Source organism: Schistocerca cancellata, chromosome 2, assembly GCF_023864275.1.
Source record: "Schistocerca cancellata isolate TAMUIC-IGC-003103 chromosome 2, iqSchCanc2.1, whole genome shotgun sequence".
NCBI lineage: Eukaryota > Metazoa > Arthropoda > Insecta > Orthoptera > Acrididae > Schistocerca > Schistocerca cancellata.
The window spans coordinates 1,151,203,502-1,151,218,599 of record NC_064627.1 but is presented as its reverse complement, the minus strand read 5'-3'; the positions used below and the strand labels follow the sequence as shown (position 1 = coordinate 1,151,218,599).

The 15,098-nt window shown below is 44.2% G+C and overlaps 1 protein-coding gene across 1 annotated transcript in view; it reads right to left on the bottom strand.

Annotated features, from left to right (window-relative positions):
* Positions 1 to 2,682: 2,682 nt before the first annotated feature.
* Positions 2,683 to 15,098, bottom strand: part of LOC126163189 (cytochrome P450 9e2-like) — a 41,701-nt gene continuing 29,285 nt past the window's right edge. Inside the window, exons 6-7 of the mRNA XM_049920142.1 lie at positions 5,947 to 6,210; positions 2,683 to 3,649 (exon numbers count right to left, since the gene is read on the bottom strand). Coding sequence (XP_049776099.1) covers positions 3,483 to 3,649; positions 5,947 to 6,210 — 431 coding nt within the window. The 3' untranslated portion in view covers positions 2,683 to 3,482. The remainder of the gene's footprint in view (positions 3,650 to 5,946; positions 6,211 to 15,098) is intronic.

The window sequence follows — 15,098 nt, the reverse complement described above, 5'->3', positions numbered from 1 at the left end:
AAATTCAGTCTAACTTACCGTAAGCAGATGACGAGAGCTGGCCAAACAGTATTTCTTAGTCTCGCGACAAGAATAGGAATTAATCGAAATAAATTCACAAACACGATATTTAATGACAGTAAGTACACTACCCACTAATCAGACAATGCGAAAACACCGCTTAATTCAGACTCAGAGTCAGTGGAACTATCCTTGTCGCTGCTCGTATTTACAGATATAATCAAGTCTTCGACACTTTGTTGTAAGATACCTTCATTGTTCGATGCGTCCTGTATCACTCCTTTCCCGTGATGCACTACCTTTTGCCAGTCTTTCGATGTCACAATGTCAACTGCCTCTTTCAAAAGGCGTTCCACTTCGGTTAATGTGAATTTCTTATTTTCTGTAGCAATGTGCCGTTTAACCTGAGCCCAAATCAGCTCTATTGCGTTCAAATGGCAATGGTCAGGAGGCAATCTAAGCACTTTACGCCCGTATTTTTTGCTACTTCATCCACAATGTAAATCGGGTTCTTTGGCTTGTGTTGCGATACAAGTTCTAATAATTCTGCCCTTGTCAAATTACTGTCGAACTGTACCTTATGTTTCTGTAACCAGCTAACAATGTAGTTTTTCCTCGTTGCCTTTGCGGGTGCTTTATCTTGTATTACTGAGTGGTAGGGAGCGTTATCCATAACAATGATAGAATTTTTTGTTAAGTTCTGGAGCACACAGTCTTCAAACCATTTCACAAAAGTATTGTGGTTCATCTCTTCGTGGTAGTCGGAGGTCTTATTTGAACTGAATAGCTGCAGACAATTTGGAATGAAACCTTTTGAATTTCCGGCATGTGCTACAGTTACCCTTTTTCCCCTGCCGATCGGAGCTGCCATACTACCGCTGATGGTACCGTCTGTCCAGCCTTTTTTTTAAACTGTGTCCTGCATTCACCCACGTTTCATCAAGCCGAACGATATCATCAAAATTTGTCCCCACTAATTCTATAAGAATGCGGCATCGCCAGGCTGCAGTATCTTGGCGTTCCATTAGTAACTTTCTGCCAGAGATGGATTTATAGCGGAATCCTAACATTTTCACGACTCATAGCAAAGACGATTTACTACCCTGAAACAGGTCAGCCGCTGTGAGGGTAGCATGTAGTTTTTTGAGTGTCGGATACTCCTTCCTCGAATAAAATGCGTGTATTTGACGACGAATGGCATCTGCCTGAAAAGAGTCAAGTTTTGTGACCATCTTCTCTAGTCGCCTCTTTTTCCCAGGTGTCTCCAATTTAGATGATTCACTGGAGCCTTCTTTCGTGAGTTTCTCCTTGCAGATCCTTATTACTGATCGTTCGCTAACTTGCAGAGCAGCTGCAGTTCTCTCCACCACCTTATCCAAAGGAACGAGAGGCCCTCCTGCATCCCTCTCTCTGTCTCAAAATACTCCCTTAAGGAACACACGTATTCACGCGCCTGACTGCGTATAACGACGCCATGTCCGCCACTTTTTGGAGGTTTCCGAGGAGTGTGCAGCCTTGGCCTCCCTCTCTTGCGACTGCTTTCATCAGACATCGTAAACACGCGAAGCTATGAGTCACTCAAATCTCTCACCCGCACGTCTACTTGTACAACCGCTCGCTGAGGACTGGCCGGCACAATGCCTCAGTCAGCCCAGCAGAGCGAGGTGGCAACGCAGTGTCAGACAGCTTAGGGGAGCTGCAAGCATAGCGTGCAAAGCTAATGTACCCTGTTTATTTCCCAGTTTCATTGTTGTGTAAGAAGAATCAAATGACTATACTTCCAGCTTACATAGAACGTAGTGAGAATCCCTACACTCAATACCTCTGCCCACAGGTACGGTTTAAGGTACACTGAGTGGTCACTTAAGTATGTGCCATGTAACTCCTGATCATTCCACGTTGCCCTTCAGTTTACATCACGACGACGATTCTCCGTGGATCTTGCGATGTGTGTATTACCACAACGACGCAAACAATGATGGCTCAAAGCAATATAGCATTCTAGCAGTCTAAACCATACGAGTCATTTACTGACAATCACATCACAGTAACGGTCCAAGACATTAAATTTCTTGTATGAAACTGGGAGCTTATTATTTCATTATATTTTTAATATTGCTTAAAGAGTTAATTGACAAACTAATAATAATGATGCTGGCTGAAACGGTGAATTAAAATTTGTGCCAACAGCAGGACTCGTGCACAGGACCCTTGCTTACTAGGAAGATGAGCCACGCTTTGCGCCACACTGGCGTTCCAGCTGCAGTACCTGCACTGACTACCATAGTATGTCCCCCTCCCCCCTGACAAGCATTCCAGTTCACGCCCCCAGCCCACTGCTGTTCCCTCGTACACATGCATCAGTATTTCCAGCTGGTACAAATTTTAATTCATTGCTTCAGCCTACAACATTATCGTAGATATAGGTGGGACTCAATATGTCTGAGGAACATCAACTGTATATGTTTAAATTATTAACAGATATGTACGCAGTTTCCTTGTGTAGAATTACATCCTTCCAAATATATATATTTATATGCAAATATTAGGTCTGGATCTTTAATCCCCACTGCTACGAAAACTGTGCAACGAATATGTATGTCTGTGGTAACTGCAGAGGCGACAGGATGTTTATAACGCAAAGTATATTTTATTGATATAATAAGACATCACAAATACTGTATATATGATCACAAAAATCGTTAACATACTCATGGAAATGTTTGATCCATAGCAAAATAAATTATAAAAATACTGTAAATTATAAATATCATATACATAATATAATTAACATATCTGCTTGATAAATAAAAACCCTAAGTCTTCATAGATATAAAAAATACAGCAGTGGGTATCCTTTTTTATATTTGTCCTGCAGTGAAAGCAAATCAAAATATTGTTTATGAATAATGAAATTACATTCTTATCTGGTATCATATTTAGTATTCAGTCTAATTAACTTAGAGCATATATCAAAATTTCGAAACTCTCTTTGGTCAGATGCTACATTGCTGAGAAAATAATCGAACAGTCAAAAGCTAAGATTAATCCATTAGATTCCCGTTACGTCATTACAATGGTAGATAACACTAATGGCAGAGTATTCTCATCGTAATTAATTTTTACTCCGTATTCAAAACTATTATAGCAGTTCTTGAGAAGAAGTGGTTACAGGGAGCGACTTTCAGTGTCGTATGTGGCGGTTACCCTTACGTGATCGACACGTTCCGAGTATCTGCCGTGACTCAGTTTGTATACATTGTACTGCATTCAGAGAAAATCTTCGGGAGTCATCGTAAAGTCTTGAGAAGGGACTTTTACAGGTGGAGTCTGGATTCTTTTGATATTTTCATCCTCTTAACTTCTCCTTTGTCATATAAAGTATTCTGAGCTTAAGTGTAATAACTACAAATTATTTCTTGACGCAGCTCGTCGTAGTATGGCAATACTTGAGTTCACTCTCTCGCACGTCAGACAAGTGTTCAAGACCTACGCCGAATGCCAACCCAAGCGCCGCCCTTGATCCCGAGCGACAGGTTGTTGGGCTGGATCACAAGCGGCACGGGCGTCTTCTCCACCACGCAGAAGCTGAACCGCGACAGCAGGTGCGTCATCACGACCTTGGTTTCCATCAGCGCGAACCTCTGGGCTGAAACACGACAGTTGTGGTAAGAGGCAAACTGTATAGTATTGGAAATTTTTTGCAGACGTGAACATCGGCTTTGTAATCAACACCACGACACATTTTCCGCCGTTAGTAAACAGGATATCCCAGGAGGAATGGTCGATGTTCAGCGATTTGACAGGAACGTTCACTCGAAGCAAAGAAGTCTTGTAAACAAGGGTTGTAAAATTCATACCTTAACAGCTATGAGTGCTTATTCATATTTGCTACTGTGAAACACGTCTACTGAACAACTGTTCATACCTCTGAAGATACATACTTTAGAGGCCACGCTTACCTTTTTTTTTGTTGTTGTTGTTGTTTTGCTTTGTTGTTGTCCGTATTTTCACCTCTCGAAACATAGAAAGTAAAGAGCTTGCTGTAGAAGTAATTCGTTGCACAATATCGAAGACGAGTAAGCGCTCAGATGTGCAGTTAAAGTCCATGTTTACTAGACTTTTTAACTTCGAATGATCGTTCCTGTCGTTTCACAGAATACTCACCATTCCACTCTGAACATTACAGAGAATTATAGCAAACGAAAATGTAAATGGCTATACTAAACCTTGAAACAATTCTAGAGGAAACAATGTTGGTCAGAAACGGATATCATTCTGACAATATTGGCCACGAACATTGAATGCGAGGAGCAATTGCAATTTCAGAAATGATAATACCACTGGATCATGGCAATTAAACATGCAAAACTTCACGGAGCACTACTGCTGCCCCCAAAGTCTCTGCTCTTGTAATTGGAGACCCTTTGTTGAAATCCTGAAGGGAATAGCAAAACCTTAAAAGCCTTTGGTGACACCTGGGGAGTGAGTGTGGTGACTGGCTGAAGGACACAGCTCCAAATTTACTCATTCTCGATACTGACCGTGATAGATGCTCACTGAAGAGGATTGTGACGAAATATAAGAGTATATGTGGTGTCTATTCTTTCAGACATGACCAAAAGAACAGACACCATTTTGATCTTGCAGCTACAATGAATCAAGACTCAATGGAATGAAAGACATCAGCTGCCAGTAGGCACTGATTTATATCAGTACGGCAAGTTGAAAATTTGTGTCATACCAGAATTCAAACTGGAGCCTCCTGCTCACGAGGCAGATGCACAGACCACTACGCCATCTGGAGTTGGTGGTCAGCGCAGCTGTATCTATCATTGGCCGTCATCGCCTTAGTTATATATGTGGTGTCTATTCTTTCGGGCATGGTTCAAACGGCTCTGAGCACTATGGGACTTAACTGCTATGCTCATCAGTCCCCTAGAACTCAGAACTACTTAAACCTATCTAACCTAAGGACATCACACACATCCATGCCCGATGCAGGATTCGAACCTGCGACCGTAGCGGTCGTGCGGCTCCAGACTGTAGCGCCTAGAACCGCTCGGCCACTCAGACCGGCTTTCGGACATGTCCGAGACCATTTTGGTGCTACAGCCACAACATAGGACCACCTCTGGCTGGCGCTACACATCGCACACGCTGCACGTTAAACGATGCAGGTGGCCATCGGTGCTCTGGGACGCCTTAGATCATCACTTGAGAAGCAACGTCGCGCGTCCAGCCTGCTACTGCCAAGTTTGTGTGTTGTTTGGACTGCTGTAGCTTCATGTACCACTGCGACCTAGGGCTGTCTGCGAGATATCCTGCTCCAGGTGTCCACGGCATGCAATTCCCATCGTAACATTGGCTCAGAAACTGGTTTTGATGGTTCTGCATTCGCTGACAGCAGCAATTGTTGGCGGGCTCGAAACCAACTGACTCACAAGACGTGATCCACTCGGTTACGATGTTACTACGACCGCTGTTGTTACATCATGTTAAAGGACTGCGAGTTATACGCCACGCCCTGTTGGCAAGCTGAAGAGTCCGCCCTGATGCACGAACAACTTCGGCTGTTTCATTCACGAAGTGTTCATAGACACATCTGAACACGTGATCCTTAATGCCACTCTGTCATGTCTACATGTGTGCTGAATCTGTACAACCGACTGGGATATCCACGACTATGTTCGCTTTGGAGCGTACCCGAGCATCTGGTACCAGTTTCTACAGCATCTGCAGTGTTCCGAAGAGAGCAGTATGGGGCTATATTTTGTTCAATGAGATTCCAACAACGTAGATCTCTATATTTTGTTCAGTGAGGTTACTGTAAGATAGTTAAACCAAGAAAATTAAACTGTTAACTATAAACAAAGTCACACGATTCGTTTTTAACTTGCAAAAGCTCAAGAGAGACAGTAAAACAGAGGCACAACAAAGACTTACCGATGCAGACGCGAGGTCCGGACCCGAATGGGTAGTACGTGAACGGTTTGATGAGGTGCTTGTTCTCCGGGCTGAAGCGCTCGGGGTCGAAACGTCCGGGGTCCTCGTAGTACCTCGGGTCGTGGTGAATGCCGTGCACCGGCACCCAGATGCCTTCTCCGGGCTGGATCTCAACACCGGCGCAGCTCTCTGTGGGGGGCAGCTTGTAGGGGCGCACGCACTTGCGGTCCAGCACAGCGCCGGGCGTGTACATGCGGAGCGTCTCTGTGTGCAGCGAGAGGACAACTGTGAGGCTGCGCCAGTGAAAATACTGCCGGGGTCCACCGCCGGTGCACGGCGGCGTGCGCCTCACTGTTGTAACATGATTGTAATGAGGACGACAGAAGAGAACAGAAACGACTAAACACTAAAATCGACTGAAAGTGCAAAATGGCAGAGCAAGAATGGATAGACAGGAAATGCAAAATGCTGTAGAAGCACGCACGACTGTAGAAAAGATAGGCGCCACGTATAGAGAAAACAGTACCACTTGCCTCAATACTAAGTGCTCAGACGGCAACCCGTGACTGAGGGTAAAAGGGAAGGTCGAAAGGTGGAATAAATAAGTAAAGACCTATACAATGGCAATAAACTTGAAGACAGTATTACGGAGTTTTTTTGAACGCTTTTCATTCCCTACCCCTAAAGACTATGGCTCACTGTCGAGTTTGCAACTCAGCAGCCAAATAACAGACGAGTCCCAATTGGGAATATTTGGGAAGCGATTACTGATCACAGCATTTGACCTACGACAATGGGAAACGTACCGAAAATAACCGGGGAATGGGAATTATTTTTTTTAATGTGTGTGAAATGTTATGGGACTTAACTGCTAAGGTTCATCAGTCCCTAAGCTTACACACTACTTAACCTAAATTATGCTAAGGACAAACACACACACCCATGCCCGAGGGAGGACTCGAACCTCCGCCGGGATCAGCCGCACAGTCCGTGACTGCAGCGCCTTAGACCGCTCGGCTAATCACGAGCGGCGGGAATTATTTTTAGTTTAATTCTGCGACAATGTGTCCCAAGCAAAAAATATGAAAACATAGTGTTGGTGATTGCGTATATGTTTATGTGTATACAGGCTAAAATTGCAACAGGAGTAGACTAAGAGTACATTCCTGAGAATTGTGGAGATACTTCGGGAGCTATCCGCGACAAAATCATTCCATCAGGTATAACAGGCGAAACATTCTTAGACTTCAAGAGGAATGTGTTGATTCCATTTCAAAAGAAGGCAGCTACTGACAGGTGTGAATACTAATGAACCATCAGTTTAATAATACTTGAATGATAAGTCCTCATACGAATTATTTACAGAAGACTGGAAGAGTTTGTAAAAACCGACCTCGGTAAGATCTTTTGGGTTCCGGAGAAATCTAGGAACACAGGGAGCAATGTTAACTGCACAACTTTTCATAAAATATACTGAGAAAAGGAAAATCATAGCGTTTGTAGGATTTTTTGACAATGTTGATTGTAGGATAAAGTTGCCACCAATGGACCTTCCATGAATGGACCGTCGCCATATTTTTGTTTGGTCAAGAACTGCTGCCATCCGACTATGCTGAACCGTCTTACCAGTTCAGAAACACGACACTATCTTAAAGTTGTAGGTTACAGTAAAGATCTAATGTAAATGCATGAAGAAAATCGTGTTGATTGATACAGCGTCGGGTTCAAATTGGACTGTGTATGGTGATAACATCGATTATTCTCGGTCTACTTTTTATTATTTGCCACAACTTCCTATCTAATGACGTGCATAGCAAACTTAATGGTGCTGCCACCATTGAACTATGCTAGTTCTCATGACTTGACCACTGGTGCATTGTTGGAAACACCGAAAAATAACTTAAACATATCATCTGTTCATACAGTGGTAGGATTTATTTATTTTACTGACAGTAAATATGTGCAAGAGGTCATTCCTGTTCGTCTGATTGGTATATATATATATATATATATATATATATATATATATATATATATATATATATATATATATACACTCCTGGAAATGGAAAAAAGAACACATTGACACCGGTGTGTCAGACCCACCATACTTGCTCCGCACACTGCGAGAGGGCTGTACAAGCAATGATCACACGCACGGCACAGCGGACACACCAGGAACCGCGGTGTTGGCCGTCGAATGGCGCTAGCTGCGCAGCATTTGTGCACCGCCGCCGTCAGTGTCAGCCAGTTTGCCGTGGCATACGGAGCTCCATCGCAGTCTTTAACACTGGTAGCATGCCGCGACAGCGTGGACGTGAACCGTATGTGCAGTTGACGGACTTTGAGCGAGGGCGTATAGTGGGCATGCGGGAGGCCGGGTGGACGTACCGCCGAATTGCTCAACACGTGGGGTGTGAGGTCTTCACAGTACATCGATGTTGTCGCCAGTGGTCGGCGGAAGGTGCACGTGCCCGTCGACCTGGGACCGGACCGCAGCGACGCACGGATGCACGCCAAGACCGTAGGATCCTACGCAGTGCCGTAGGGGACCGCACCGCCACTTCCCAGCAAATTAGGGACACTGTTGCTCCTGGGGTATCGGCGAGGACCATTCGCAACCGTCTCCATGAAGCTGGGCTACGGTCCCGCACACCGTTAGGCCGTCTTCCGCTCACGCCCCAACATCGTGCAGCCCGCCTCCAGTGGTGTCGCGACAGGCGTGAATGGAGGGACGAATGGAGACGTGTCGTCTTCAGCGATGAGAGTCGCTTCTGCCTTGGTGCCAATGATGGTCGTATGCGTGTTTGGCGCCGTGCAGGTGAGCGCCACAATCAGGACTGCATACGACCGAGGCACACAGGGCCAACACCCGGCATCATGGTGTGGGGAGCGATCTCCTACACTGGCCGTACACCACTGGTGATCGTCGAGGGGACACTGAATAGTGCACGGTACAGCCAAACCGTCATCGAACCCATCAATCTACCATTCCTAGACCGGCAAGGGAACTTGCTGTTCCAACAGGACAATGCACGTCCGCATGTATCCCGTGCCACCCAACGTGCTCTAGAAGGTGTAAGTCAACTATCCTGGCCAGCAAGATCTCCGGATCTGTCCCCCATTGAGCATGTTTGGGACTGGATGAAGCGTCGTCTCACGCGGTCTGCACGTCCAGCACGAACGCTGGTCCAACTGAGGCGCCAGGTGGAAATGGCATGGCAAGCCGTTCCACAGGACTACATCCAGCATCTCTACGATCGTCTCCATGGGAGAATAGCAGCCTGCATTGCTGCGAAAGGTGGATATACACTGTACTAGTGCCGACAACGTGCATGCTCTGTTGCCTGTGTCTATGTGCCTGTGGTTCTGTCAGTGTGATCATGTGATGTATCTGACCCCAGGAATGTGTCAATAAAGTTTCCCCTTTCTGGGACAATGAATTCACGGTGTTCTTATTTCAATTTCCAGGAGTGTATATATGTGTGTGTGTGTGTGTGTGTGTGTGTGTGTGTGTGTGTGTGTGTGCTTATTGTAAACAATAGCTGCAGTTAAATATTTATAAATATTTAACTAATGACATTATTTTATTCCAGCAAGCTGAGTTAAAAACATTGGTTAGTTATATTTAGTACTACAACAGAGGGTGACTTGTGAAAAATCTGGAACATTTTATAATTTTCATAATTTTTGTAAAAAATTTCTAAAACTGACTGAATTGTATTTCTTTAAGCATAATAAATAAATATAAGCACTGAAATTTTTTTTTGTTTTTATTTTCACCATTTGCCAAATAAAGGGTTATACAAGGATCGATTAGGTCACAGCGCTAAACCTTCTGCTAAGCTAAAGAGGAAGCTGGTTAACGAAACAAGCGAAAAGTCCCAACACGGATGACTGATTTTGTGAACTAGATTTAACTCGATCAGTGGAAGACATGATTCAGTGCATGGCATGCTAGAAGTGGGTGCATGAAAACTATGCTTGAGTTAGGAAGAATACTGAAAGATACTTTTAATGGCATACAGAGTGTATCCTTGTGTTATGGAAAAAAAAGTCTGAACTGCATCATAGTTTGCCCACAATTATTCGCGATGGCAATTATTTCATTAAGCACCCTAAATTTCTTTTAATTTAGCTCCTTTTTATGTTCAGAATCAATATTTTTCTTTCATATTAAGATTAATTTCTACTAAACCACCCATTTATTTTCTTAATTATAAAGCGTGGCCACGTCCAAATCCATTCAGCCGTTTTATACTCGAAAAAAAGATGTTCAATCACGAAGTTTCGGATATACATCTAATGACACATTCATGGATTTGAACTGGGATATTGATGGAAACGGGATCCATAAATGGATCTTTACGGAAAATAATTCAGCATTGTTCCAGATGGTGTTAAATATGTCCCAAGAATAACCGTTACACACTGCAGTGTACACTGATAAGACAAAATATTACGGCCGCTGCCCACCGCAACCTTGGATTACGCCTGGCGGCACTGCGGCCACGTGACGCAGTAACAAAAGTCTGTAACCGGACCAGACACGGACGGGGGATCACCCTAGCGAAGATATGGGCTGCAAGTGGCGAAATACATTGAGATAACCATGGACCTCGCCCTTGGGTGGGAGGCTTGCGTGCCTCAGCGATACAGATAGCTGTACCGTAGGTGCAACCACAATGGAGGGGTATCTGTTGAGAGGCCAGACAAACGTGTGGTTCCTGAAGAGGGGCAGCAGCTTTTTCAGTAGTTGCAGGGACAACAGTCTGGATGATTGACTGACCTGGCCTTGTAACACTAACCAAAACGGCCTTGCTGTGCTGTTACTGCGAACGGCTGAAAGCAAGGGGAAACTACAGCCGCAATTTTTCCCGAGGGCATGCAGCTTTACTGTATGGTTAAATGATGATGGCGTCCTCTTTGGTAAAATATTCCATTCGGATCTCCGGGTGGGGACTACTCAGGAGGACGACATTATCAAGAGAAACAAAACAGGCGTTCGCGGATCGGAGCCTGGAATGTCAGATCCCTTAATCGGGCAGGTAGGTTAGAAAATTTGAAAAGGGAAATGGATGGGTTAAAGTTAGATATAGTGTGAATTAGTGAAATTCGGTGGCAGGAGGAACAATACTACTGGTCAGGTGAATGCAGGGTTGAAAACACTAAATCAAATAGGGGTAATGCAGGAGTAGGTTTAATAATGAATAGGAAGATAGGAATGCGGGTAAGCTACTATGAACAGCATAGTGAACGCATTATTGTAGCCAAGGTAGACACGAAGCCCACGCCTACTACAGCAGGACAAGTTTATATGCCAACTATCTCCACAGATGACGAAGAGATTGGAAAAATGTATCATGCGATAAAAGAAATCATACAGATAGTGAACGGAGATGAAAATTTAATAGTCATGAGTGACTGGAATTCGATAGTAAGAAAAGGGGAGGTCTCATGGGACCAACTGCTGAGGTTAGCGGTCCTTAAGCTTACGCACTATTCAATGTAACTTAAACTAACTTACGCTAAAGACAACAAACACACCCATTCCCGAGGGAGGACTCGAACCTCCGACGGGGGAAGGCGCGCGGACCGTGACAAGACGCCCCAGACCGCGCGGCTACCCCGACCGGCTAGGAAAAGGAAGGGAAGGAAAAGTCGTAGGTGAATATGGAATGGGGGTAAGGAATGAAAGAAGAAGCCGCCTGGTAGAATTTTGCACTAATCATAGCTAACACTTGGTTCAAGAATCATAAAAGAAGGTTGTATACTTGGAAGAATCCTGGAGATACTAGAAGGTATCAGATAGATTATATAATGGTAAGACAGAGATTTAGGAACCAGGTTTTAAATTGTAAGACATTTCCAGGGGCAGATGTGGACTCTGACCACAATCTATTGGTTATGAACTGTAGATTAAAACTGAAGAAACTGCAAAAAGGTGGAAATTTAAGGAGATGGGACCTGGATAAACTGATTAAACCAGAGGTTGTAGAGAGTTTCAGGGAGAGCATAAGGGAATTGACAGGAATGGGGGAAAGAAGTACAGTAGAAGAAGAATGGGTAGCTCTGAGGGATGAAGCAGTGAAGGCAGCAGAGGATCATGTAGGTAAAAAGACGAGGGCTAGTAGAAACCCTTGAGTAACAGAAGAAATATTGTATTTAATTGATGAAAGGCGAAAATATAGAAATGCAGTAAATGAGGAAGCCAAGAAGGAATACAAACGTCTCAAAATTGAGATCGGCAGGAAGTGCAAAATGGCTAAGCGGGGATGGCTACAGCCACATCACCGTAATATCCTGTCTTGCAGCAGTGTAGTCTTCCAATGTTGGTAGGAGAGCTCCTGTGAAGTTTGGAAGATAGGAGGCGAGGTAATGGCGGAAGTAAAGCTGTGAGGACGGGTCGTGAGTCGTGCTTGGGTAGCTCAGTTGGTAGAGCTTTCCCGCGAAAGGTAAAGGTCCCGAGTTCGACTCTCGGTGCGGCACACAGTTTCAATCTGCCAGGAAGTTTCAAGAACCTGATGCACAACGGTACCCACAGACATCCTTCGTCCTCATGCGTTACCTCTCACGCGACAATATCCTGGTACCATTTTTCAGCAGGACAATACTCGTCCACATATGGCACGTGTCATTATGAATTGCCTGCGTGATGCTGAAATATTTCCGTAACCAGCAACAGCCCCAAATCTGTTCCCGAAAGAAGACGAGTGGGAGAAGGTTGTACGTCAGCTCTGTCTCAGTGCCAGTATCTTCAGTATCGAGGAGCAGTTAAAATAGTTGTGGGACAGCTTGCTTTAGGAGAACTACAAGAACTTTATGAGACCGTTCGAATCAGCGTATGCGTCCAGGCCAGAATGGGTGCAACGTTATACTGGTAAGTGCGATCATTTTCCCAAGTTCTTTACAAATTTGACTCGATTTTGTAACCACTGAAAGAACATCACATACGCTCTCAGATCCGTGAAGTTTCATTTAGTTTCCTCCTGCCCCTTCTGTGTGCTTCATTTTTTTCTTTTGTCAGGCAGTGTATGTGTCGGCGGCGTACTTGTGGGATTTGCAGTAGTGTGAGAATTATTTCGTCGCACTCGATCCCACAGCTGGCGACATACGACCTGTAGCTCTGTCTGGTTTCAGCTCTTACGACTCTGCATACAAGTGGAATAGACTTGTCTCTAATGACCGCATTTACTTTTCTTTTCTGGAATAAACAGTAAATAATTTTACACTAGAAAATAATGAAAACGGAAATAACCCAAGAAAGCAGAATACAGTTGTGCGAAACTTGATCGCATTGTTACTTGCTTCCACATTTGCACTTCGCAAGCTGTGGGACGGCGTGTAGCAGAAGATACTAAGTGTACCACCGTTCCATTTGCGATTGCTGCTCGCCAAGAACGAATGTGGGCAAGCTACCTGAAATGATACATATTGGAGGAAGCAATTGGTTACTGCGTTCCTCTACAAAATAAGATTTCGAAACTAAAGCGAAATTCTGTCTTGCAGCGTTTGCCATTGGAATTGAATGATAACCGCCATGAGGTTTTCGTACTTACCGAACAAACCTTTGTCTATTAATCCTACCGGGTAACTGCCCCGAATGACGAGTAATAGGTCAAACGAGGGTTTCATAAGCTGCTTCCTTCGTGGGTGATTTACGAACTATTAGGTTTGTTAAAGTTACACAACATTACCACACGTAGCCTAGCACTATTGAAATCCGCTCTCGTCCTCTGTGCGAAACAGACAACTGTGACCGTCAGCTTAATGGAGCGACGTCGATCGTCATCTAGTGGACGAACTGGAGTGACCGGCTATTTGCAAATATGAGACAGACCATCTCGGTCGGAGGTTGTTAGGAGGTTGTGATTCTGCTGAGCGTAATGGGGGGGTAAAAATTTCTGACATGTTCGGCTTGTAGAAAGAATACAGAAGGTTTGTAGAAGGTTGTTCAGCAATTAAGACATGCACGGATGATCAGTATTTTTGGTTACCCATTTCAAAGTTCAAGATCGTAACCATATGTAAGTTACGGTCCGTGCTTGGTACAGTCAACAGAGGAACTACGTCACAAAGTACAGTACGTGGATTGCTTCATGAAAGTGGTACGTATGTGAAGAGAGCAGGGACACCTACGACAAACATCTGATGCTACGGCAAATCAAACTCATATCTGTGTGAAGTTGTCACGATATGCTCCTTGCGTCTGCCGATGACGATCTGACCGCTACCAACACACAGACACACGACGTAAAGTGTGGGCTCCTGTAGTGCTTTCTCCATGGTCATGAATTTTAGGCTTTCATAGTGCTTCCTTCATGATGTTGATTTTTTTTCCATTACTATAAGATCTATTAGCTTGTGATGACACAAGGAAAACTCTCCAACTGAAAATAGACAAACACACACAGTAACTTCACATGTAGCTCTTAAGATACGGGGTGTGTTCAAAACTTATGGGAATTTCAGAGTTTTGGAAGGACTTTCCCTTTTGCCAACGCTGTTTCTTCCACTTCCCAAAACAGACTCAACGTGTGGGATAGCTTTTAGCTCTCTTAGCGGTGCGTTTTTAACCTTGTCTGTGCTTGTAAGACGACGTACTTTTAAGGAATTTTTTTAAAATTTTTGAGAGCAGAAAAAAGTTACATGAGGTAGTGTCTAGCGAATATGAAACTTTGGCACTGTTTTTGGCCATAACTCACTAACAAACAACGAAGTGAGTGCAGAGGTTCTATTTTTCTTCAAAAGCTATGATTTTTTTCTTGCCACAAATCCGGGCGTTTTTTTTTTTTTTTACTTTTATATTTCCTTTTTTGACGCACATGCCCGCCACCAGGCTGTTGGCTTGTCTATGGGTAGAGTTCAGTTTTCCTTCCCACGGGAGAAATGAACGTTTAAATCCTTGGGTCTGAGCTCTGATTTCTCTTCGCATTCGGAGGAGATAATTTGTGACAGAAATTTTATCTGAAAATGCTCCCGTAACAAAAACGCCTTTGTGTTAATGATTGCCACCGCAATTCGCGTTATCATACCCGTGGCAGTCTCTCCGCTGTTTCGTGACAATACGGAACGAGCCGCCCCTCTGTGAACCTCTCCTGTGTCCTCCGTCAGTTCTGCCAGATGAACACCGCACACCGCGCAGCAACACT